At 44.8% G+C, this 23,406-nt stretch overlaps 1 protein-coding gene across 2 annotated transcripts; it reads left to right on the top strand.

The window, feature by feature from the left end:
- Positions 1–4,678: 4,678 nt before the first annotated feature.
- Positions 4,679–23,091, top strand: LOC146031644 (uncharacterized). 2 transcript variants are annotated; one of them, XM_083158452.1, is made up of 5 exons: positions 4,679–4,837; positions 13,967–14,102; positions 15,214–15,581; positions 20,164–20,606; positions 22,887–23,091. In XM_083158452.1, exons 4-5 carry the CDS (start codon positions 20,204–20,206, stop codon positions 22,985–22,987), a joined length of 504 nt encoding a protein of 167 aa, XP_083014578.1. In that variant the 5' UTR covers positions 4,679–4,837; positions 13,967–14,102; positions 15,214–15,581; positions 20,164–20,203; the 3' UTR covers positions 22,988–23,091. The 2 variants fall into 2 exon arrangements, with proteins under 2 accessions (XP_083014578.1, XP_083014577.1); XM_083158451.1 differs by lacking the exon at positions 15,214–15,581.
- Positions 23,092–23,406: the final 315 nt, after the last annotated feature.

The raw sequence follows: 23,406 nt of genomic DNA on the forward strand, positions 1-23,406 counted from the left end.
TAGGTACATACCAGTAATGGTAAAAAAGTTTCTCAAATTAGAGTAGTGCTGTCCACTATGGAAGGTTTGAACCGTCTCTATAGGACACAAGAAGGCCTTACATTAAATCTTAGTTTAACAAAGGGTGGAATTAACGTTGAAGGATATAACAGGAAATGGTTTACATACCGGGATAGGTGTGGTCTTTTAAGGCAAAAAGATGGGTTTGCATAAAATCAAGTGAGGTATTCTTCAGGTTCAGTAACTTTGTACAGCCTTTAAGGTGAGATCAAATTGAGATCTTAATGGTAATCATCGTATTAAAAGGTTTAATCCCATAATAATAAAAATAACATACCCTTAGGATGGGAAGTGGATCTCCAATACCAATGGTGAATTCACAGAAAAACATGAAGTATCTCTCAGTACAATTAAAACAGTTGTTGTAGTCTGTTCACAACAAATGAAGTTTCTGTGATGTAATCAGAATACAAAATTACAATGATAAACAAAGTCTCTCAAATATGGAGTCTTAGGGAGTGCAACCTTACCTCAATAGCATGTAAGCCCAGTATCACGGGGTCTCCAGGAGCCAGTGTACTGATGGTTAGAAGTGGCACCTTAATATACCATTATACCAATGACCTCACTTCCTGTGGGAGGGGAAAGAGTCTGAATCCATAATTAGCCTAAAATAGGACTGATAAAGGCCAAATATACCAGTGGTGTCAATATGTGTCCGTGGGTGTGACGGCGCTGGGTATATATAGTGGATTACATATCCAAAACCTCATAAACGGCCGTGTTAGATAGGAAAAATAGATAGAAATGATAGACATTTCCGGGACGCCAGTGCGTGCCAATGTGCGTTTACCATCCCATTTTTCTCCATTTTTATCTCCTCCTCCTCGCCTCCTCGGACCTACATTTTTTCCTCCTCATCATCTTTCTGGAATGCCTCTTGTATTTTATGAATTTTCTTGTATGTATGAATTTTCTTTATATTTGTATAAAATAAAGAAAACTTTTTAATATGTTTTAAATATCAATTTGTAACGGCATGTTTTACCACTTATATAGATTGATACATTTGCCCCTGATGAAGTCCTAAGGGACGAAACGCGTTGGGCCGCGGATCTACAATTTATGTGGCATATTTCTGAAAAAAACCCGAACACATGAAATCTTTTTACTGCTGGATGAACCACCAATAAATGTTTACCTGTTTTTACAACTATTGTTTATTCATTGTTTGTTAAGCCACAGAGTGGTATATGTAGCGCACCCCTATTCTCTTTTCTATCTCTTCTCTCACTGTACCTTCATTGACAGCAGGGTACTATAGAGGTGCTGCTCCTTTCAGCGCATTATTGGGGCCACTATCCTTTCCTTTATATATATATATATATATATATATATATATAGACTTTTGCGGGTGTAGACGTAGCACTCCAGACACTTGTATAATCCAAATAGAAAAACCTTTATTGTGGCCTAGCAATGTTTCAATACTTGCGTATTATCGTCAGGCGCCTGACGATAATACGCAAGTATTGAAACGTTGCTAGTCCTCAATAAAGGTTTTTCTATTTGGATTATACAAGTGTCTGGAGTGCTACGTCTACACCTGCAAAAGTCTACATACTACCTGACGAGGCACCCGACCAGCAACAGCAACAGGGCAGCTGTGCTCGGCCACACCAACAAAAGTATATATATATATATGTATATGTCCAGTGGTGCTGCTGTATATACTATAAGTCTAGTGGTGCTCCTGTATATATAAGTCCAGTGGTGCTGCTGTATATACTATAAGTCTAGTGGTGCTCCTGTATATATAAGTCCAGTGGTGCTGCTCTATATACTATAAGTCTAGTTAGTGGTGCTGCTGTATATATAAGTCCAGTGGTGCTGCTGTTTATACTATAAGTCTAGTGGTGCTCCTGTATATATTAGTCCAGTGGTGCTGCTGTATATACTATAAGTCTAGTGGTGCTCCTGTATATATAAGTCCAGTGGTGCTGCTGTATATACTATAAGTCTAGTGGTGCTCCTGTATATATAAGTCCAGTGGTGCTGCTGTATATACTATAAGTCTAGTGGTGCTCCTGTATATATTAGTCCAGTGGTGCTGCTGTATATACTATAAGTCTAATGGTGCTCCTGTACAGTACATAGGTGCCGATTCTGTGGGTGCTCAAGGGCCCGAGCACCCACGGAAATTGATGAGCACCCACAGGCCCGAGTAGCGCTGCTGGGCCGCCATATTAATTTGCTAATTTGCAGCTGCAGCACCCGCATCGCCAGCCCTGCTGCCTGGCAAAGAGCATGCCGGGAAGTATGCCGGGAAGAGTGTATTCCGTCCACTCTTTAGTGACCCGGCGGCTGCCGCATAAAAGCTGCTGTCCAGCGCCATTAACAGAGCTGACATACATTGCATTGCATTCCTGTGCATGGGGGTATGTACGGTTATCATAGAGAAACAGCTGCAGGTCCACAAGTTATGTGTAAAAAGGGGATCTCTGTTGCCGTAATTTGAATATTGGACACAACTGTGCTGCGTACTGGTATTATTTTGCGGCCACACCCCTTCCCATTGAAGCCACTCACCTATATTTTTGATTTGAGCACCCACCAGCAAAAACAAAATCGGCACCTATGCTCCTGTATATATAAGTCCAGTGGTGCTGCTGTATATACTATAAGTCTAGTGGTGCTCCTGGATATATAAGCCCAGTGGTGCTGCTGTATATACTATAAGTCTAGTGGTGCTCCTGTATATATAAGTACAGTGGGGCTGCTGTATATACTATAAGTCTAGTGGTGCTCCTGTATATATAAGTCCAGTGGTGCTGCTGTATATACTATAAGTCTAGTGGTGCTCCTGTATATATAAGTCCAGTGATGCTGCTGTATATACTATAAGTCTAGTGGTGCTCCTGTATATATAAGTCCAGTGGTGCTGCTGTATATACTATAAGTCTAGTGGTGCTCCTGTATATATAAGTCCAGTGGTGCTGCTGTATATACTATAAGTCTAGTGGTGCTCCTGTATATATAAGTACAGTGGTGCTGCTGTATATACTATAAGTCTAGTGGTGCTCCTGGATATATAAGTCCAGTGATTCTGCTGTGTATATACTGTAAGTCTTGTTAGTGGTGCTGCTGTATATAAGGGCGGGATGTACTAAAGGGAAAATGCGGTAAAACGCTAGTTTTACCGCATTTTCCTATGTACTATTACCCGACCGCATGGATTTCGCCGGGCAGGGTATCGCCACCCAAAGGTGGCAATACCCTATAGAAGCCTATGGGCTTCTTTTCGCCGCCCGCCGCCTCACCGCAACCCCGCCGCCTCGCCGACCCCCCCTTTCCCCCTCCCTTGGGCTTACCTTCTTGCAGGTCCTCCTGGACCCCGGAAGGTAAGCCCTTCCTCCCCTTAGCAACGCAGCCGGACGTCCTTCCGGCTGCAGGGGGAGGAAGAAGCGCCGGGGACAGCCTGCTTAGCTGTCCCCGGCGTGTAGGCAGCAGGAGGCGGCAGGGAGGAGACGGAGACCCCCCGCAGACCACAGTACAGGTATCGCGGGGGGTCTCTGTTACCGCACCGCAATGAAATTCCTATTCCAACATAAGGATATTTAAAAACAGGGTAAACCTGTACACATGGGGCCTAATTCAGACCTGATCACACAGCTGCGGATTTGCAGGTTGGGCGATTATCGATAGACTGCGCATGCATACGGCCCACAGTACTCAATGTGTAGTAGAATCTAAATATCTGTAGAACATTGTCGATGGTGGGCAAGTTGATAGCGTACCCCATTTGTGTGTCCAAAAAAGGGAGCGCCCAAGTTCAGAATACCACTTTCCTTATCTATGGTGTATATTCGCTGACTAGCGAGCAGGTTTATGACCCCCCCCTCCCCCCATCCTGTCAAGCGAATCCCACACAAGCATGGGGGTGGATGCGGACACATACACATGTGACCGCTCAGGAGAAAAATCATTGGGCAAGAGCTGAAGTCATGTAATGTCAGCCGCCCGCCCCAAGCAGGAATCGCCCCCTCCTGTGTTCACAGGGGTACGTCCAGCATTTCGCGTAGTCAGCAGTGTACGCAGTGCCGTTTTAACCCCTTGCTGGGTCCCTAGGTTTTTAGTTATTTTGGACACCCGCAGGGGTAAATTTACTCAGCTGTGTTTGGTCGAGAGTAAAATCTCAGGTAAGTTTCACCAATTTTTCAAACATGGAGATCTACTAAAAACAAAATTGTAATACACACCACCCCACTGTCCCAATTTACATAGAAAAGTCCTAATTTGTCTCACACATTAGAAATTTGGGAGGTACAGTACAGTATGTCCCCATTCGCTGCCGCTGTGATGGACAGGTGTTGTGTGTATCATACGGTAATGACCGGGGCATTTCATGGCATGGGGTTAGGGGGTTGTGAGATGTATGTAGGTTTGCAGGACACATGGGGGCACATGCACTAAGCATCAAAAGTGATAAAATGGAGAGTGATAAACAGACAGCCAATCAGCTCCTGCCTGACATTTCTCAAACACAGTCTGTGACATGGCAGGTAGGAGCTGATTGGCTGGCTGTATATCACTCTATTTTATCACTTTTGAAGATTAGTGCATCTGGCCCATGGTGAGCAGCAGCAGCAGCAGCACCGGTAATTTCTGTGCACATGCATGTGACTGAAGAAAGTAACAGTTGGGCGCATGACCCAGTCCACTGGTATCTACTGTCCTTACTCAGCAGCCTGCACATCCCACTACAGAGGCATCATCATCTCATGGAAACACCATCCTAAAATCTAAGACCTCATTTGATCTGCTACACATTTGGGAGGTATGTAATGCCCTCTCCTAATACACATTGTATTCTGTATTTGTGGCAAACACCAGTAACCCAAAGAGTTACTGACTGTACAAGGTGTTTAGGAGCCATTAGGCATAGCACACACAGTACTCTGCTCTCTCTTATATAATATCATTTCACAAAACATAACATGCAGCAAATAGGTCCAAATCCGTTACCACAGAGCCCATATTCTGCCTAGTAATATAGGCTGCAAACGGTTTTAAGGGATTATTCAGACCTGAACGCACGGCTGTGAATTCGCAGCCGTACATCTGCGCAAGGCCAACCTACGATAAAATCCAGCATCTGATTTAATCGCTGGCCGTATGTAGGTTGATTGACAGGAAGCCGATGTTTGGGGCTGGTAAGCGGCCGTTTACTGGGAGTGTCGTGGAAAATGCCGGCATGCCCAGGCCTACTCAGGGAGGGTGTGTGACGTCAGCTGCAGCTCTGACCAGCCTGTTTCTATCGCACAGCCCAATTACTGTAGGTCCTGGACTACGCTCAGGCGGTACATAAAGGAAATGTCATTGGATGGTGAGCCAAGCGAGTTGATGTGCTCGCTAATACATCCAATCACATGCAACCGCTAGCAGGAGAAATCATTCGATGGTCACCGACCATCGAATGATTTCTCCTGCCTTCGAAATAAAACTCAGTCTCAACTGACTCTTACTTCCCATGGTCCAGCCCTGTTTCCGCCCTCGCCACCCCCGGTTCTCCCTCCCCACAACGTAAGGCCCGGCAAGTGTGTATCTCGCCACAGCCATTACAGGCATGCACAGACCCCCAACCATCAGAACAGGGCCACATTCAGTGTAGAATCACCCCCTATAGTAGCATTGCTCATGCTGACCACGTTATATTTTCAAAACTGTGCCAATATTTCATTTACTTACACTAATTCCATCATTTTAACATATTTATGTGCCTTTGATCACTGCAACAGAACATAGAACTGTACCGGTTTGTACTTCTTCTTCTTCTACTGCCTATAAACACAACTTTATTGATTGTTTATTATATAATTCAAGAGTAAATCATATTAAGAGAAAGTAAATGGTAAAACATTTCTACCATTTGCCGATATAGAAATATAAGCATCGCAAAGTCATATATGTAGTTGTTTTTAGTTTTTTTCTATGCTAATATAACGCTTCACCTCTAATATGCTGTCTTACTGACTGGCACTGCGTGTGTTAACAGTATTCCACTAGTTTCCAAGGGGACTATAGTATGGGATACTATAGAGATATACATTCCCGGAGTGCTCCTGACAGTATATATGAGGCAGCATTGGGAATATCTAACGCTAATGGCAAATGAAGATTGACAGATGCTGTATTGCTTTGAGTTATTTTATATCTCTTCTTCATAGCTTTTATTTCTGAAAAATGTTTGCATTTGCACCCTGGCAGCGCAACATGGTGTGCTCAGCTGCAACGTGTAACTCTTAATCCACACCATATACTGTAGGGTTGGGATCGTTGGGTCGACCACAAGTAGGTCGATAAATCATTGGATCGACCCTACTAGGTCGACATACAGCAAGGTCGACATGGGTTAAGGTCGACATGAGTCAAGGTCGACATAGATCTAGGTCGACATGGGTATTGGTCGACATGACATTAGGTCGACACAAGCATTAGGTCGACATGGGCTAGGTCGACGGTCAAAATGTAGACATAGGGTTTTCACTGTATTTTGACCCGAATGTCGACACAGATGACATGGACACAGTTTGAAGTGCACTGCATCCCCTCGCATGGCTCATTTCGCTTGCGATGCTTCGGGCACGGTGCCTCGCTACGCTCAGCACACTATTTTATTCTCCCACCACGCCCTGGTGGATGGTAGGGCATGAAATACCGCCTGTCGGCACATGTCGGCTCAAAGAACAGTGGAAACGCCCATGTCGACCTTTTGCTTGTGTCAACCTAGATGTGTCGACCTAGATCCATGTCGACCTTGACCCATGTTGACCTAGATTTATGTCGACCTTGACCCATGTTGACCTTGCTGCATGTCGACCTAGTGGTGTCGCCCCAATGCTTTTCGACCTAGACCTAATGACCGTATCCCATACTGTATATCAGATCCTTCTTTCAGTGCAGTACATACTGCACTAGAGAATTACACAGAAACTCCACTTTGCAAGGATTTCCTTATCATAGGGGTTTAATTGGTAAGATGGGAGCAGTATTGAAGATGCAATGTTGCCCATAGCAATAAATCCTAATCTACTTATTTATTTAGCAACATTAAGGAGATAATAGATAGCATCTGATTAGTTGCCCATAGCAACAACCCATGTTTAGTAGAAGTCCCATCTTAGTAAATTAACCCCATAGAATCCAAAAAATGGCACTTCCTCTGGTGGAGAACTTGCACTCCAGGCTCCAGTAGCGTGTGTGACTACTTTGGCAGAAATCATTTCGGGACTTATACTGTATGTTAGCCGGGCGCCCGGCTACGCTATGCTGACAACGTAGCTTTGGCTACATTGTCAGCATAGCCATTGCCGGACGGCCAGCTAAGCAGCGGGCGGGAGGGCAGGCGGTGAGGTGGCGGTGACGCAATGCGTTTTCCCGGCTCCCCCAGCGGCACTAGCCAGCCACCTTTGCCATCGATGGTCCCCCAGCCACCTTTGCCATCGATGGTTGCCATCGATGGCAAAAGTGCAACTGACCATCGATGGTGTATAAGTATGTAATGGGTGACCATCAATGTTTTTACACATCGATGGTCATCCAGGGATGGCCACCCTTGCCTTTGCCATCGATGGTTACCATTGATGGCAAAAGTGCAAAGGACCATCGATGGTGTATAAGTGCAATGGATGACATCAATGTTTTTACACATCGATGGTCATCCAGGTATGGACATCCTTGCCTTTGCCATCGATGGTTACCATTGATGGCAAAAGTGCAAAGGACCATCGATGGTGTATAAGTGCAATGGATGACCATCAATGTTTTTACACATCGATGATCATCCAGGGATGGCCACCGTTGCCTTTGCCATTGAAGGTTGCCATCGATGGCAAAAGTGCAACTGACCATCGATGGTGTATAAGTATGCAATGGATGACCATCAATGTTTTTACACATCAATGGTCATCCAGGGATGGTGACATCGATGGTGGGAAACCATATGGTTCTCCCCCATTGATGTCAAAACAATTCAACATTGGCCATAATCCAGTGATGTTTTGTAAACATCGATGGTCGATGGCCATCCCTAAGTGCTGGGACTGTCATGGCGGACCCACGGAGAGAGCATATCCCCACTATCCACATCATACCCCCACTATCCACGTCATACCCCCACTATCCACGTGAGCATGGAGTTAATTCTATAAAGTGTGGTGAGCTCACCGAGCCCGAAGCGTGGCGAGTGCAGCGAGCCCCGCATGGGGACGCACATACGTCCACAAGGGGATACGCGTCCCCTCACGGGGCTTGCTGCGCACGCCACGCTTCGGGCTCGGTGGCTCGCTGAGCTCACCACACTTTATAAATTAACTCCACGCCGACGTGGATAGTGGAGGTATGACGTGGATAGTGGGGGTATGAAACATTATGCATTAACGTAGCTCCAAATAAGTAACTTACATAGTTTACGTAGGCAGCATAGTGGTGTATTGGTATTCTCAATACACCCCTATGCAAACTACGTTACGGCGCCAACTAACATATAAGTACCCACATTTCTTGTCAGGCTATTTTATAAGTATACAGTATATTAATGTCTAATAATCATTATGCAGCAATAGAAGAGATTTTGTTTGTAGCCACATATCACAGAGGTAGAACATCTTCTGGCGATACTAGCCAGTAAGAAGGGACTCATCTCTTTGGCAGCCCCACTCTGGATCTTCTCTGTCCATGTGGCACTTGGGCTTCCTATTCCAGATAAAATAAAGAACATAGCATATTCAAAAAGTAAAATAATAATGTAATTGCCAAATTAAAAAATAATAAAGCTTTGTTTGTTAGTACTGTGTATCATCTGTGTAGCAATAGGAGAGCCGTTGGTATGCGTCATCCTTGTTAAATATCTGATAACTAGATTTCAGATGCTTTTAATGCTGGGTACACACCAGGATGACTAGGGCCCGATCCCCACAATCTAGATCCAATTCCGATCAATTGGATGTAGATTGTGTGCTGATTGGGCCCTTTTCTGACCTGGTGTGGACCGATACCGATCCGATGCGCGGTCCCGCGGGTCGGTCGGTCGTTATTGAGATCCTACCTGCTGCAGGTAGGATCTCAATGACGACCATACAGCCGGGTGCGGGTCGCCATCGGATCGGACCCGCTCACGGTGCACATCGTGAGCAGGTCGTGCCCCCCCGCGTCACCGTGAGCGGGTCGGACGAGACACTGACGACCCGCTCACGATGTGCATCGTGAGCGGGTCGTCCTGGTGTGTACCCTACATAAGACTGTATAACTTTTTTGATAGAGTATGAGGCACACACCCCATAGCAAACAGATCACGGGTGCGACAAGTAGCAGCATAGGTGATGGCTACTACATATACAGATACATACTCTAATGGCAGCTATACCTCAATCTAGGCCAGATGTATCAAGTTTTAAAAAGTGATAAAGTGGAGAGTGATAACCAACCATCCAATCAGCTCATATCTGTCATTTTTCAAACCCAGCCTGTAACATGACAGGTAGAAGCTGATTGTCTGGTTTAGCAATTTTTTAAGCTGTGTTAATTGCACCGCTATTGTGGACTTTATGGGAGAAATTTACTAAGATGGGAATAAAGCTTTGCATGTGATGTTGCTATGGGCAACCAATCAGAATCTACTTTTTATATATTTAGCGCCCTCTAGACATGGGTCTTCAACCTGTGGCCCTCCAGATGTTGTAAAACTACATGTTCCAACATGCATTGTCACATTTTTTCCTATAAGAGAATGCCAAAACTGTCAGGGCATGCTGGGACATGTAGTTCCATAACATCTGGATTGTCACAGGTTGAAGACCCATGCTCTAGAACAGGGCTGGGCAACAGCGGCCCTCCAGATGGTGATGAACTACACATCCCAGCATGCCTTGCATCAGTTTCAGCATGGCCACATAGCAAAACTAATGCAAAGCATCCTGGGATGTGTAGTTCACTAACATCTTGAGGGCCGGTGTTGCCCAGCCCTGCTCTAGAAGATAGTTATAAGAATCTGATTGGTTGCCCATAGCAACATCACATTCCCATTTTTGTAAATTTCCCCCTATATGTGTACAGTATAAGGGGCATTACTTATTCTGCAGCACTTTACAGAAATTATTTGAACATTCACATCAGTCCCTGCCCCGGTGAAGCTTACAATCTATATTCCCTACCACACAGACATACCAGAGTTGCTTTTGTTGGGAGCCAATTAACCTACCAGTATGTTTTTGGATTGTGGGAGGAAACCGGAGTACCCGGAGGAAACCCATGCAAGTACGGGGAGAATATACAAACTCTGAATAATTAGGGCCATGGTGGGAATTGAACCCATGACCTCAGCGCTGTGAGGCAGTAATGCTAATCATTACACTCTCTATGCTGCCTGATTGTGTAGCATAAATAGAATAAAGGGCGCTTCAGTGTTACATAAAGTGAATAAGACGCACTACTGTGTGTCGTAACTTGAACCAGTGGCGGTTTTTACCTATGGGCTGCAGCACCCCAAGTAAAATCCACCACGGTTCTCTGCCTAAGTCAGGGCTGGGCAATTGCGGCTCTCCAGATGTTGATGAACTACACATCCCAGGATGCTTTGCATTAGTTTCAGCATGGCCACATAGCAAAACTAATGCAAAGCATCCTGGGATGTGTAGTTCATCAACATCTGGAGGGCCGCAATTGCCCAGCCCTGGCCTAAGTGAAGCCAAATGCAGTATGTGATGCTGCTCTAATTTCACTGTGACTGGCAGTGACTTCCCATTGGAAGTCTGACCTGCCAGTCCCCCAAGGCAGTCCCATTGGGAGGTGTTCCCTCCCTCCGGGACACCTCTACATGGGCTGCTGAGCAGCAGCCCATTAAAAAACAGGTTCCGCGAATGAGCAGTACCAGGACGATACTGTGCACGCTCCTTATCCGGGGCCCTGAAAATGCCTCTAGGGAAGCTGCTGCAAAAGCAGCCTATAGAGGCTGGGGGCCAACGCATGCACAGAACCGAAGAAGCTTCTGCGCATGCGCCAGCCCCGCTGCGTGGACCGGTGGCTGGGACCAGAATCATCGGTGGCAGTTGCGGGGACCACGAGCACAGCGGTGGCAGCGGAGGGGGGGAGGCCCGCATAGCCGCAGAGGTAAGAGCCGCTGTTGTAACATTGTGATATGAATGACATTGTGCTACTATAGCAAAATTGTAATTGCGGTTAATATTGTCTGGCCACGCCCCTTTCTTGTGAGACAACACCTCTTTGTCTTCACCTTTGGCGTGCCTTGCCCCTTTATAAAGTATGGAAGGGAAGGTGCACAGTTATAGTTTGCAGAGATGTGGATCATTAGGTCGACCACAGGAAGGTTGACAGGCCTTAGGTAGACACATGAAAAAGGGTCAACATGGCTTTAGGTCGACCGGGTCATTAGATCGGTACAAACGTTAGGTCGACAGTCAAAAGGTCGACATGGGTTTTTCACATTTTTTTGTCCTAGTGTCGACACAGTCAACATGGACACTGTATCGGTGTGTAAGTATTAGATATTACTGAGGCACAGGAAAACAAGATGTTCCGCATATCAGCACATTAGGTAATGGCAGCCTTCTGGGTAAAGGTAAATAACTGCGTCATCTGATTTAGCATTATGGAGGTAGGCGCAATAGCGCACTCCATAAACCAACCAGATCTACTTCAACTTTGCTATGTATGACTTCCATGACTAAGGAGAACTCTAGCTCTATGTAACTGTAAGACACCCATTATGGCTGGAGATAAGGACTCATCTCCCATTGCTAAATAGATACAAAATACATTTGGATAAAACACTCCACAAATATCTGCTGATCTGTTTATGAAATCTAAGTATTTGTGTTCTTGATACACCTGCTTCTGTTATATCATAGAAGAAGAAGGAATGTAAAGTTCTAGAAACAGCTCAGTATGAGCAGCCACAGCTGAATGACTGGGACCTGTTGAGTCCTATTAGCTGCTCAGTCAATCACAAGCGTTTCTCCGTGCCGGCTGCCTGTGGTTGGCTAACAGCTAAATGAATTCAGGTCACATTCAGCAGCGGGCATTTCTAGCTTGGAGTTGGCTTATGTGACTTTCTTTCTCATACTGGTATATAAACTGATGGAAAAAGTCCCTATAATGTTACATGGTCAGAATAATTTACCATTCTAAAGGTGCCCACACACGGTGCGCAGTACAAAAACTATGTGCTGCACATACTTTGTGTACTGCCCTCGGATCGCATTGCATCTCATCGCATGCAAAATGAAATCCAGCCCAGTGCGATCATCAAATTGTGTATAGGAACCTTAATACAATCGTTTTGTTATTAGTAATTTTATTAGTATTATTAATAATAATAATAAAAATAATAATAGCAAAAGCTTTTGTTTTCTTAAGCCCCCTACACATGGGGCGATGGGGTAGCCGGTGCTGAAGGACATGCTTAAGCACGGATAGCTCAGCACACATCGCTGCACACCCGTAATTTACCCACGATGTGTACTGAGCGATCCGTGCCGACCCCATTTTACCTATCCTTATAGGCAAAACACTGCGATCTTAGCAGGAAAGACTGGGGGCATACACACGGAGCGATCCGTGCTCAATATCTATGCAATCTAGTCAGATCGCTTAGAAATGGGGCTAAAATTGCTCCATGTGTATGGCCCTTAAGTGGTGAACAAGGGCAATACGTGCATATTTCATTCAATTAAACATCATTTCAAAATGTGTCTGTGATTTTATCATATATTATAGTATTGAATGAGGGATTTATTTTTGTTTTAATGTTTTTGTGTGAAAATATGTTTCTTTTGCTATAGTGGGACAATAGCGATGGGTCACTCACACAATGTGCCACCCCTTTTTTGCCATTATTCTAATGCTATTAAGAACCCTTCCCCTAATGTACAACTGTGCACCTAAAGTGCCAGGAATGAGACATCCACTTTGTGTGTCTTTAGATGTAACATTCCCCTTGGTACGTCTTGAGATGCTACCATTGGGGACATTATTAAAATGTTCCCCTGCTAGGCATTGATTGTCCATGACAATATGGCCTCCGATGTAATCGACCTGAATTTTCAATTAGGCATGCCCGCGCCACTCCCATAACAAGCCCACCATATAATTCTTCTCCATCCTTTCAAATAGCCATCTCCTGGTCACCATATACATTTTTAATACATTTCTAAAGCTACACGTACAACTCCTGTCACTAGCATGCGGAGGGGGGACACCCCGCAATGCGCCCGCACATTACCAGCTGCTCCTCTGCTGCACAGTCTAGCTGCAAGGACAGGCACAGACCGATCCCACAAAATGCAGCATCACCGCAATTGCCCCCTGTTGCATCGGCACCACCCCCTGGCTAGCACTGAAATTGCAATCTGATGTGATCGCAGTTTTAGGGCTCGTGCATGCACGCTGCAGTGCACACATACACAGAAGTGAGGAGATCGCAGAATAGTGTGTGAGGTCAGAAGAGCTAACCCTTATATGTTTTGGGGGAAACTTCTGTTGTTATAAGCGGAACTTTTGGTGTGCTATTTTTGTTTGCACTAAATTTTTCTTTTATCACAACAGATTACATCACCCATATACATGATAAAATTGTAGCTTCTGGGGTTTTCTTTAAATTGCCATTCTATAGCAATTTGCCACCACGTTTCTCTCTGTGCTTTACTTTTGAGAATTATTGTAGGTTAAGGTTCACATCCTTGTATCACTATAATTTACATCTTGACATATATTAACCTTTGGCCTTTTAATAACTTCCTGTGACCAAAAGTTTATTCTGTGCAATAAAGTGTCAACGGTAATTGTTCAGATGTCACTTAAGATTCACCAAAGCAGTTTTGAGTTTTCTATAAAAAGGAAGATTAGAATAAATAATATGCTTTCACCCCAATATGCTAATTATACATTGCAGCTTAAAACCAACTCATTGTGATCCGCTGTTGACAACTTGATGACATCACAATTCAAAACACTCTGAGCTCAGCGATAACACTGTGAGTGGCTCATTCAACTAAAGCAAACCCAGAGAGAATCGCCACTTATTAAAGGTAGATAATTCCTATTACCCTTCATTTATGTACAGTTGCTCATAAAAAATATTATAGAAATGAGAAAATATTATAGAAATGAATATACAGTAAATATCATGAGAGTGACGCCAGACTGAGGAGTGTGTAGAACTTTCTCATCTCTTCCTATTTTCCTATGGGTGGGGTATATTTTATTTATTTACAGTTTCTTATATAGCGCAGTAGATTCCGTTGCGCTTTGCAATTGTAGACAGTGATAGAACGGAATCGGTACATCTGTCAGAATAACCTTAGGTCTACAGTCATTAGGTCGACCCCACTAGGTCGACTGGCAGGAAGGTCGACATGACTTAAGGTCGACATGGGCCAAGGTCAACATGACTTAAGGTCGAATTTGCATAAAGGTCGACATGAGGAAGGTCGACTGGTCATAAGGACAAAATGGGTTTTTCGCTGTTTTTTTATCCGAATGTCGACACAGTCGACATGGACACAGTTGGCAATGAAAATCGGACCCTCGCATCGCTCGCTTCACTCGCAATGCTTCGGGCACGGTGGCTCGCTTCGCTCGCCACAGCTTTAATAACCTCCTCCACGCCCTAGTGGATGGTAGGGCATGAAATACCGCCTGTCGGCACATGTCGGCTCAAAAAACAGTGAAAAACCTCATGTCGACCTTATGACCAGTCGACCTTCCTCATGTCGACCTTTATGCAAATTCGACCTTAAGTCATGTCGACCTTGGCCCATGTCGACCTTAAGTCAGGTCGACCTTCCTGCCAGTCGACCTAGTGGGGTCGACCTAATGACTGTAGACCTAAGTTCATTCTAATAGATGACCGCATCCCGATAGAACAAACTGGGTAACAACAGAAAGACGCGGTTGTATCTTTATTATACCTGGACTATACTGATTGAACTCTATTCCATGAAAGGATTGGTTACAATTAACTAAGGTCCTGGAAACACGTGATGAAAAATACATAATTTCTATATAACATATGTATTTGATTTATTTCTTAGTTTCTTATATACTGCGGCAAATTCCGTTGCGATTTGCAATTGGAAACAGTGATAAAACAAACTGGGTAGTAACAGACCGACATCCTTGTGACCTTACATTTAACAGAGAACTCAAAGTCTGCCCGGAACATAGGACAGTAACCAGTTACCCGCGATCCAAATACACAACCTGGTAGGAGGACCACACAAGGTAACTGCTGGGTGTTCCTGTGTCTTTTTTCCATCTGTAAGACACCCACCTTCTCCTCTAAAACCCGGGTGAGGTAGAGGTGGTCGGAAGCTTTTCCCGTGCTGGACCCCATCAGTGCCTTTTTTACAACTTTTTTAGCCATTTTTATTGTTATTTCGTGTATGGATCATCTGTGATTGGAATAAAAGTTTTTTCATCAACCCTGGATTGGTGGTGATTGAGACGCTGACTGACCTGAGGGACGTAAAAGATACTGCTACGTGCCCATAGGGCACCTATATAAGGTGAGCTCTGATCCAATTGAAGTAACAAGACGTTTTGGAGTAAAAGAAACCTTTATATGCCCATAGGGCACAACAGAGAGGTCAGTTGCAGGGGGCGATACCCCCGTTGGTTATACATCGTCAATTTGACCTTTTCTGTGGCCCTAATTCTGGTCTTTCTCGGTGGAGGAGGTATACTCTTATCCGCCTGAGAACATAGTGATCAGTATTCAGACATCGCAAGTGTATTCACCACAATTTGTGTATTTGGAACGTATAGTTGGGATTGGTAATCCCTGGTGTCTACAGTGTTGAAGTCTTCCTGGCGCGGATCATTCTAATATATTTTTGTGAAGTCGTAGTTACCCGCGATAATTAACCTCTGTTAAATGACTCGATAAACTGTTGGCACCTTTTGCGAATTATGGGCCTGATTCAGACCTGTTTGCTATTTTCGCAGCCTAGCGAACAGGTAGACGCCACCCGCCTGCTGGCCATTCGAACCTTCTGTCTTTGTTGACCTTCTGTCCTTGTCGACCTAAGGTATGTCGACCATACTTAGGTGTCGACCTAGACATTGTCAACCCAGGGACCAGATACCAATTTTGCCGTGTTAGGGCCACCCTCGCATGTACATGGCTGGCTACAGGAAGCTGGCAAAGAAAATAATCCCGGGCTCAGAAGCTTTTTATAGCACAGTCAGGCAGCTCCACCTACCTGAGCTCATCACAGTGTCAGCAAGCGCGCTTGTGCAACCATTACTTTATGTCACTTCAAGGCAGGATGCAGAGCGCCACTGCATCACTGCATCACCCCTGCTTCTTCATTTCCCTCCCTATTTATCTATGTCACCCACTGTCTATCCCTGTAACCATGAACCCCTCCCTGTCATTCACTCCTCCAGTCACCCACTGCTTCCTCCAGTCACCCACTTCCTCTCCACGCAGCATATGTGGCTGCCAGCAGGGTCTGCATTTGATACACCATGTACTGTATATAGGAGAGAAGACACAGTAACCTCTGTCAGTCTAACATTATTAAATAGCTCTGTGCCCATATGATGTAATAATAATAATAATATCATGGTGCCAGGATGACTATTTATTTGCTATATTCAATGTTGCTTGAAGCTCATTCATAGAGATACATATCATTTGTAAATTGCTGGTGTTGTGACTAGCTGTGACTAGCTGTGACTAGCATGCATCAGTCTGTGTGTACATTATGCATGTTTTATTTTTAATATATATCTTCACACAGTGATACATAGGGACAATAATGATATTTATACATAGGGGTAAATATACCAAGATGGGAGTTCTATGTTGCCTATAGTAACCAATCATCTCCTTTCTATTATCTTCTAGGAGGTGCTAAATAAATAAGTATCATTTGATTTGGTTGCTATAGGCAACATCCCATCTTCAGTAGAACTCCCATCTTCGTAAATTGGGTACTTGTGTATTAGCCGGGCGCCCGGTACGTAGTTAGCGTAGCGGCACTGTCAGAATCAGCGTAGTGTTCCCGCAGCCAGCGTAATCAGCGTAGTTAGCGTAGTCAGCGTAGTGTTCCCACGGCCAGCGAGTTAGCATAGTCAGCATAGAGTTCCCGCGGACCAGTGTAGTTAGTGTAGTCAGTGTCAGAATCAGCGTAGTGTTCCCACCGCCACGTAGCCTGCGTCTCTGTCAGAATCAGCGTAGTCATAGCATAGTGTTGCCGCTGTCACCGCTGCCAGACAGTGTCCCTGTTATAGCTGAAGGTGAAGTGACAGTGTAATGGCTGCAGAACCTGCAGCCATTACATAATACAGTTAACACATGTTGTCATTACTGTCTCAGATGTATAATATGGCAGGTGTGAATGTGTTCCTGAAACACCCCCACTATCCGCCCAAAACGTGGCCAGGGGACGCATTATGTGTCCTCCCGACCTGTTCATACCCCCACTATCCACGTCGGCATGGAGTCGATTTTCTAAAGTGTGGCGAGCGCAGCAAGCCACCGAGCCCGAAGCGTGGCGAGCGCAGCAAGCCCCATGAGGGGATGCGGACTACTTCACATGTGTTCCGCGGCCCCACGCAGGGCTCGCTGCGCTCGCCTCGCTTCGGGCACACTTAATACATTTTATGCATGAGGCGCACGTGCTAATAATTACTGAGACACAGGAGTGTCTGAGATGCACCTGCGTCCCAGGCAGCTGGAGCGCCTCTCCACTGGCGCCCGCATGATCCCCTCTCCGCTGGCATCCACCAGCGCAGGGGATCTGGTGGTTACCGGAGAGGCACTCACTAGACTTGGCATGGACGCCAGGGACAGAGCCATGGACACCGGGGACAGAGCCGGGCTGCCGTGGAGTCACTACGCTAACTATGCTAGGCAGCCGTTGGACTGCCGCGGAGTCACTACCCTAACTACGCTAGGCAGCCGTTGGACTACGCTGACAGCATAGCTTAGCCTACAGCTGCGTACGTATGCTAATTGGGTGCCCGGCTAATACACGAGTACCGTAAATTGACACCATCCAGTCAATAATATGTAGTGACAGTGATACAGACAGTGATACACAGTGACAGTGATGGTGATACATGGTAATGAGATACAGTGACACCCAGTGGCAGATAGCAGCACCTGCTCAGTTTCAGTCCCAGGTGATACTATAGTATCTGTACCATTCCCCCCCCCCCCCCCCATCCATACACACACACCTCTCCAGCCTAGCCAGCACTCGGTGCCACTACACTACCACTTCAAGCAGCACCAAGCAAGAGATAGCTGGATCTGGCATTGTCTAAGAAATACGCAGGCATGCGTAGGAAAATGCAGACATGCTCAAGCATTTTTGTAGATGGTGTGTGACGTCAGCTCCAGGCCAGATATACCAGTATTTATCGCAGCAGTCGAGTAAGTCCCTGGCTACTACTAGCTTGCGATGCTAGCCATACACATCCATTCACACAGCGAGCACATCAATTTGTAAGGCGGGATTTCAATAAAGGGGGGCAGTGTCTACCTGGCAGCTGCTAATTCTCTAAGCAGCGATGTCATCTGAATCGGGCCCATTATGCATGTAAGTGACACAAGTGGGGCATTATGTGTGTAAGCAGCATGTAAGTGACACAAGTGTGCATTATGTGTGTAAGCAGCATGTACAGTAAGTGACACAAGTGTGGCATTATGCGTGTAAGGAGCATGTACCGTATGTGACACAAGTGCGGCATTATGTGTGTAAGCAGCATGTAAGTGACACAAGTGTGGCATTATGTGTGTAAGCAGCATGTACAGTAAGTGACACAAGTGTGGCATTATGCTTGTAAGGAGCATGTACCGTATGTGACACAAGTGCGGCATTATGTGTGTAAGCAGCATGTAAGTGACACAAGTGTGGCATTATGTGTGTAAGCAGCATGTACAGTAAGTGACACAAGTGCGGCATTATGTGTGTAAGCAGCCCAACAGGCACTGCAACTTTTTGCAGACCTGCAATCAGTTAGCCCCCTCCCCACCAGAGTGAACTTCTGCCCCTGTGTATGGATGCAAATGGCCTCACAGCTGTGCGAAGAGGGGGAAATCCATTTGATATCAATCCCCATCGAATCGCCCCCCATGTGCAGCACCAAATAAGTCAAGACTTACTCTGCCCTGCAATGGCCGTGGGGAGATCAGAGCCACTGATGATGTCAGCATCCCTCCAAGCACCATGTCACCTAGCTAGTCCTCTGCATACACACTGCTTGATCCGTCCTGATCGGGCAGTGGTTGAGCCTTCACTGGCTCCTGTTGCAGGTGTACGGGCAGTCAGTAAATCATCCGTACACACAGCAAAATGTTCCAATATAACTTTAGGCATGGTTTTGCCAAAGCACGCAGTTACTTCTACTTTTTTATTTACTCCCACCTCAAAATCAGGACCTACTTTATATACGCTAGGAAGCTTTAATGTTTAAAATTGTCAAGTGAAAATAACAACATTTAATGAAAAAAAATATTAAGAATATTTAGATTTATGAATGCACTTAAACCGAAAGTTTCATAAAATCTTCCTTTTTATAGCTTTGACACTTGATGGTGGGAAATGTGGATTCATTTTGCAGCATAACCATAAAATCCTACAACTTAAATTACAATCAATTATGGGACAAAATCATCATTATTGCTCTGTTGCATCTCTGTGGGGTACAAGGGAAAATTAGCAAAGTTCCTAGTAAAGAAAGGTCTGTACGACCATTATGGGGGGAATTGGCAGCTATCATCCTGAGGATTTTAATAAGCACAAACTGATCAGACTTAGTCCAGAGTCATAATTGTATTGAGGGCAGTTGAAATTGGCGCATGGCTATGTAATTCTCTAAGGCCATACCCTACAGGAATAATAGTATTGTGTATGTTTAATAAAGAACAAATAAGGTTTTACATTTAAAAGTCATAGCCTCAATACCAAAAGGCCACCATGCAAATAAGATACAGTATAATAGTAAATAATGTTTTTGAAATGATTTGATGACATCGCAACGCATGATTACATCACAATTCATGACATGCTTCTAGTGGTAGAAATAATGTGCAGCAGAGGCTTACCTCAAATGCAATTCTGCTCTCTTTAACAGCCATTGTCAGATCTATCGTTGGCAAAAAGTCTTCCAAGCCATGGGATCGTTCTTTCATCCCAATGAACTGGGAGGCCTCAAAGATAAAAATACAAGATTATCTGTTCAAAACAATGAGCTTAGGAAAATGATGGGTCTGATGCAGGAGAACCTGGAACTGCGCTTCGCTCTGAAGGACCATGAGGCTCACGTCAGGACATTTCCAGCACCACCGCTGGGCTCCTCCGCCTCACCTGCAGAACAGCTCAAAGAGGCTGTTCGCTCAAAACCACACTGTTCGGAGGATATCCCATGCACCTCTACATACCCAGGCAGAGGCACATATGTGGGAGATTGTGGAGCATGTTATCTTAATGACCAAGGTGAACATGGAAAAATGTTCATGAAAGGATTCAAGCTCAAAGATAGTTCAGTGGAGGCTCGTTCAGAGAAGCATATTGAAGGTAAGATGTATAGACAAGACAGAGGCATAGAAGTTAGTGGGTGCATTCAAAGATCATCAATACATAGTCAATCCTCAATCAATAGTAAATAAGAAACCATTGAAAACTTTAACATTTTTCTCTATCAGCCAGTACAGTATATGTACTAATTCAGGTTACATAATATTCACCTCATTTCATTTCAGTAGAACGGGTACCTCTGTATCATACGTTTCCCCCAACCCACAGTCGTCATCAGGTAAATCATAAGACAGCTGCAATAGAAAGACAAATACTGGATTTTAGAAGACAAGTTTGTCAACTACTATCAGAGCAAACACTTTTGTAAAAAATAAACACACGTCTGCGATGTCCTTCAAGGTTTATTCTGACCGGCTATGGGAAATCTAATAAAAAATAAAGAGTCACTTCCAGTTTCTACACCTGTCCCTATATAAGAGACACTTCATTAATAGTCTTCATATAAATGTGAGAATACACACAGATGTGTCCTCATGCTCACAGTTAATAACCAATCAGAACGTACCTTTCTTTTATTTAGCAACTTTTAGAATATAATAGCTAGTGGGCCTAATTCTGACCTGATCGCAGGGCGAATTTGTTCTCAAAATGGGAAAAACCATGCTGCACTGAAGATGGGGCAAATGTAAGGCCCCATACACATGGGGCAATTTCAGCCTATATAGTGGGGATATGGTCGCTGAGTGACCATGTCCGTTTGTCTACCGGATGATGGTCGCTAGTAGACCATGCTCCTGCAACCAGCAGCTTTTGCCTTCAGTGACATTGTTTTCATCAGTGACCATTGCTGGTCGCAGATGAAAACGGGACAATCAGCGATTTGGTCACTGAGAAATTTATCGATGAGCGATATTAAGTCAAAATCACTCAGCGTCCAAACCGCTTCGTGTGTACGGAGCTTAATATGTGCAGAGAGAGTTAGATTTGGGTGGCTTCTTTTGTTTCAGTGCAGGGTAAATTCTGGCTGCTTTATTCTTACACTGCAATTTAGATTTCAGATTGAACACACCCCACCCAAATCTAACTCTCTCTGTACATGTTTATTTATTTATTTTTTATTTATAAACAGTTTGTTATATAGCGCAGCATATTCCGTTGCGCTTTTACATGTTACCATGTTACAGCTGCCTCATCTACAGTCAGGGCCGGCGCCATCACTAGGCAGCTTTAGGCATTTGCCTAGGGCGCCGGCCACTGGAGGGCGGAAGTTGGAGCAGCTGTCCTCCCGGATGGGATGGAGGTGAGCTTTAACTCTCTCTCTCCTCCCCCTCTGTCGCCGCTGCATCTCCCATCGCTGCCCCCTGTGGAGTGACTCTCCAGGCTGGGGTGAGTCTAACAGGCTGGGGTGAGTCTAACAGAAGCAGCAGCACGCCCGGCATCCTCGCCCCCCCCCCCCCCCAATCACCTCGGCTACTGTGGAGTGGGTGAGCACCGCCCCCCCCCCACCCGCCTGGGGCGCTGTCTACAGTGCAGCATGGTTTTGCCCATTTTGAGAACAAATTTACTCTGCGAGCAGGTGTGATTTAGGCCCAGTATCTTAGTGGTTGGCAACATCTTCACTTCTAAAAACTTGCACTTTAGTAAGTCTACGCCATGGTGACACTATACAATGCAGAGTGTTGTAGTATCATTTTTCACGTATATGCATCTTAGTCACAATCAGATGTGACAAAACAGTGTCACTAGACTGTAATAATCCATGACACACTTTTCTATCTGTGGGTGACTGAGTCTGAATTTCTGCGCTAGGCGAGTTGCACAGGACCTGGCATGCCGATAAAGGGATGTTTGGTACAAATGCAGCAGCAGGGTATGAGCGCACAGATGTATAAGGATGAATAAATGTACTTTGTATTATTATTTTTGTCTCAACATGGAAGATCTCAGTCGAGGACAAGGGACATGATTGTGACAAAATTGGGATGTAGCCATGCCTCCCACCCTTTAAATAATCCAATATTTATGCCACATCCCGTTTAGACACCTATCTCCACAGTTATGGCACGGCAGCACCTTGCTAACTCCCCTCAGCTCCCTCAGCTCCCTTGGCACTATACACACACCCACAGACACACACACACAAGAATCATGATTGGTGGACAAAAGTTGGGACTGTACCACCAAGAGTTTATTTAAAAATGATTTAAGAGCCCCCAAAATAATAAACATAATTCACCCTAATTCTAGTGAAAGTTGTTTTGAATTATCTAGTAGCACGTCTCAAAAAATGCAAGTGTTAAGTGTTTTCATATATTTCAGGGCACAGAAAATACCTAGCCAGCATCTCAAAAACTCCTGCAGAAAGCACGGAAGTTGGCTACAACTTTCACATGGAGAGGTTCCTGTCAAGATACAAGTAGAGGACTGCAAAGTACCCATGTCTACAACAAAATGGGTGACTGTCTCACGGAAAATCAATTCACAAACTTTATGAGTCCAACTGAATAAAAATAATCCTCTCTGAGCTGTTGTTTTGGTTTCTGACAAATTAGTGAAAGGAGAAATAGGTACAATATAAAATATACAAAAAACTCAAAAGGAAAACGAAAAAAAACTGGCAAAAGCATATGACAATGGAGTAATTCAGACCTGATTGCACGGCCGCAAATACGCATGGTGGACGATTATTGATAGATTGCACATGTATACGGCCTGTAGTACGCATGCACGAGGCAGTCCTAGGATTTAAAGCCTGATATTTTTTTAAATCACCGTTCACAAGGTGATCCACAAGAAGTAGGAATCAGGGGGTGGTAACCAGAAGTGTTATGGAAGTGAC

Source organism: Crinia signifera, chromosome 1, assembly GCF_055691185.1.
Source record: "Crinia signifera chromosome 1, ASM5569118v1, whole genome shotgun sequence".
NCBI lineage: Eukaryota > Metazoa > Chordata > Amphibia > Anura > Myobatrachidae > Crinia > Crinia signifera.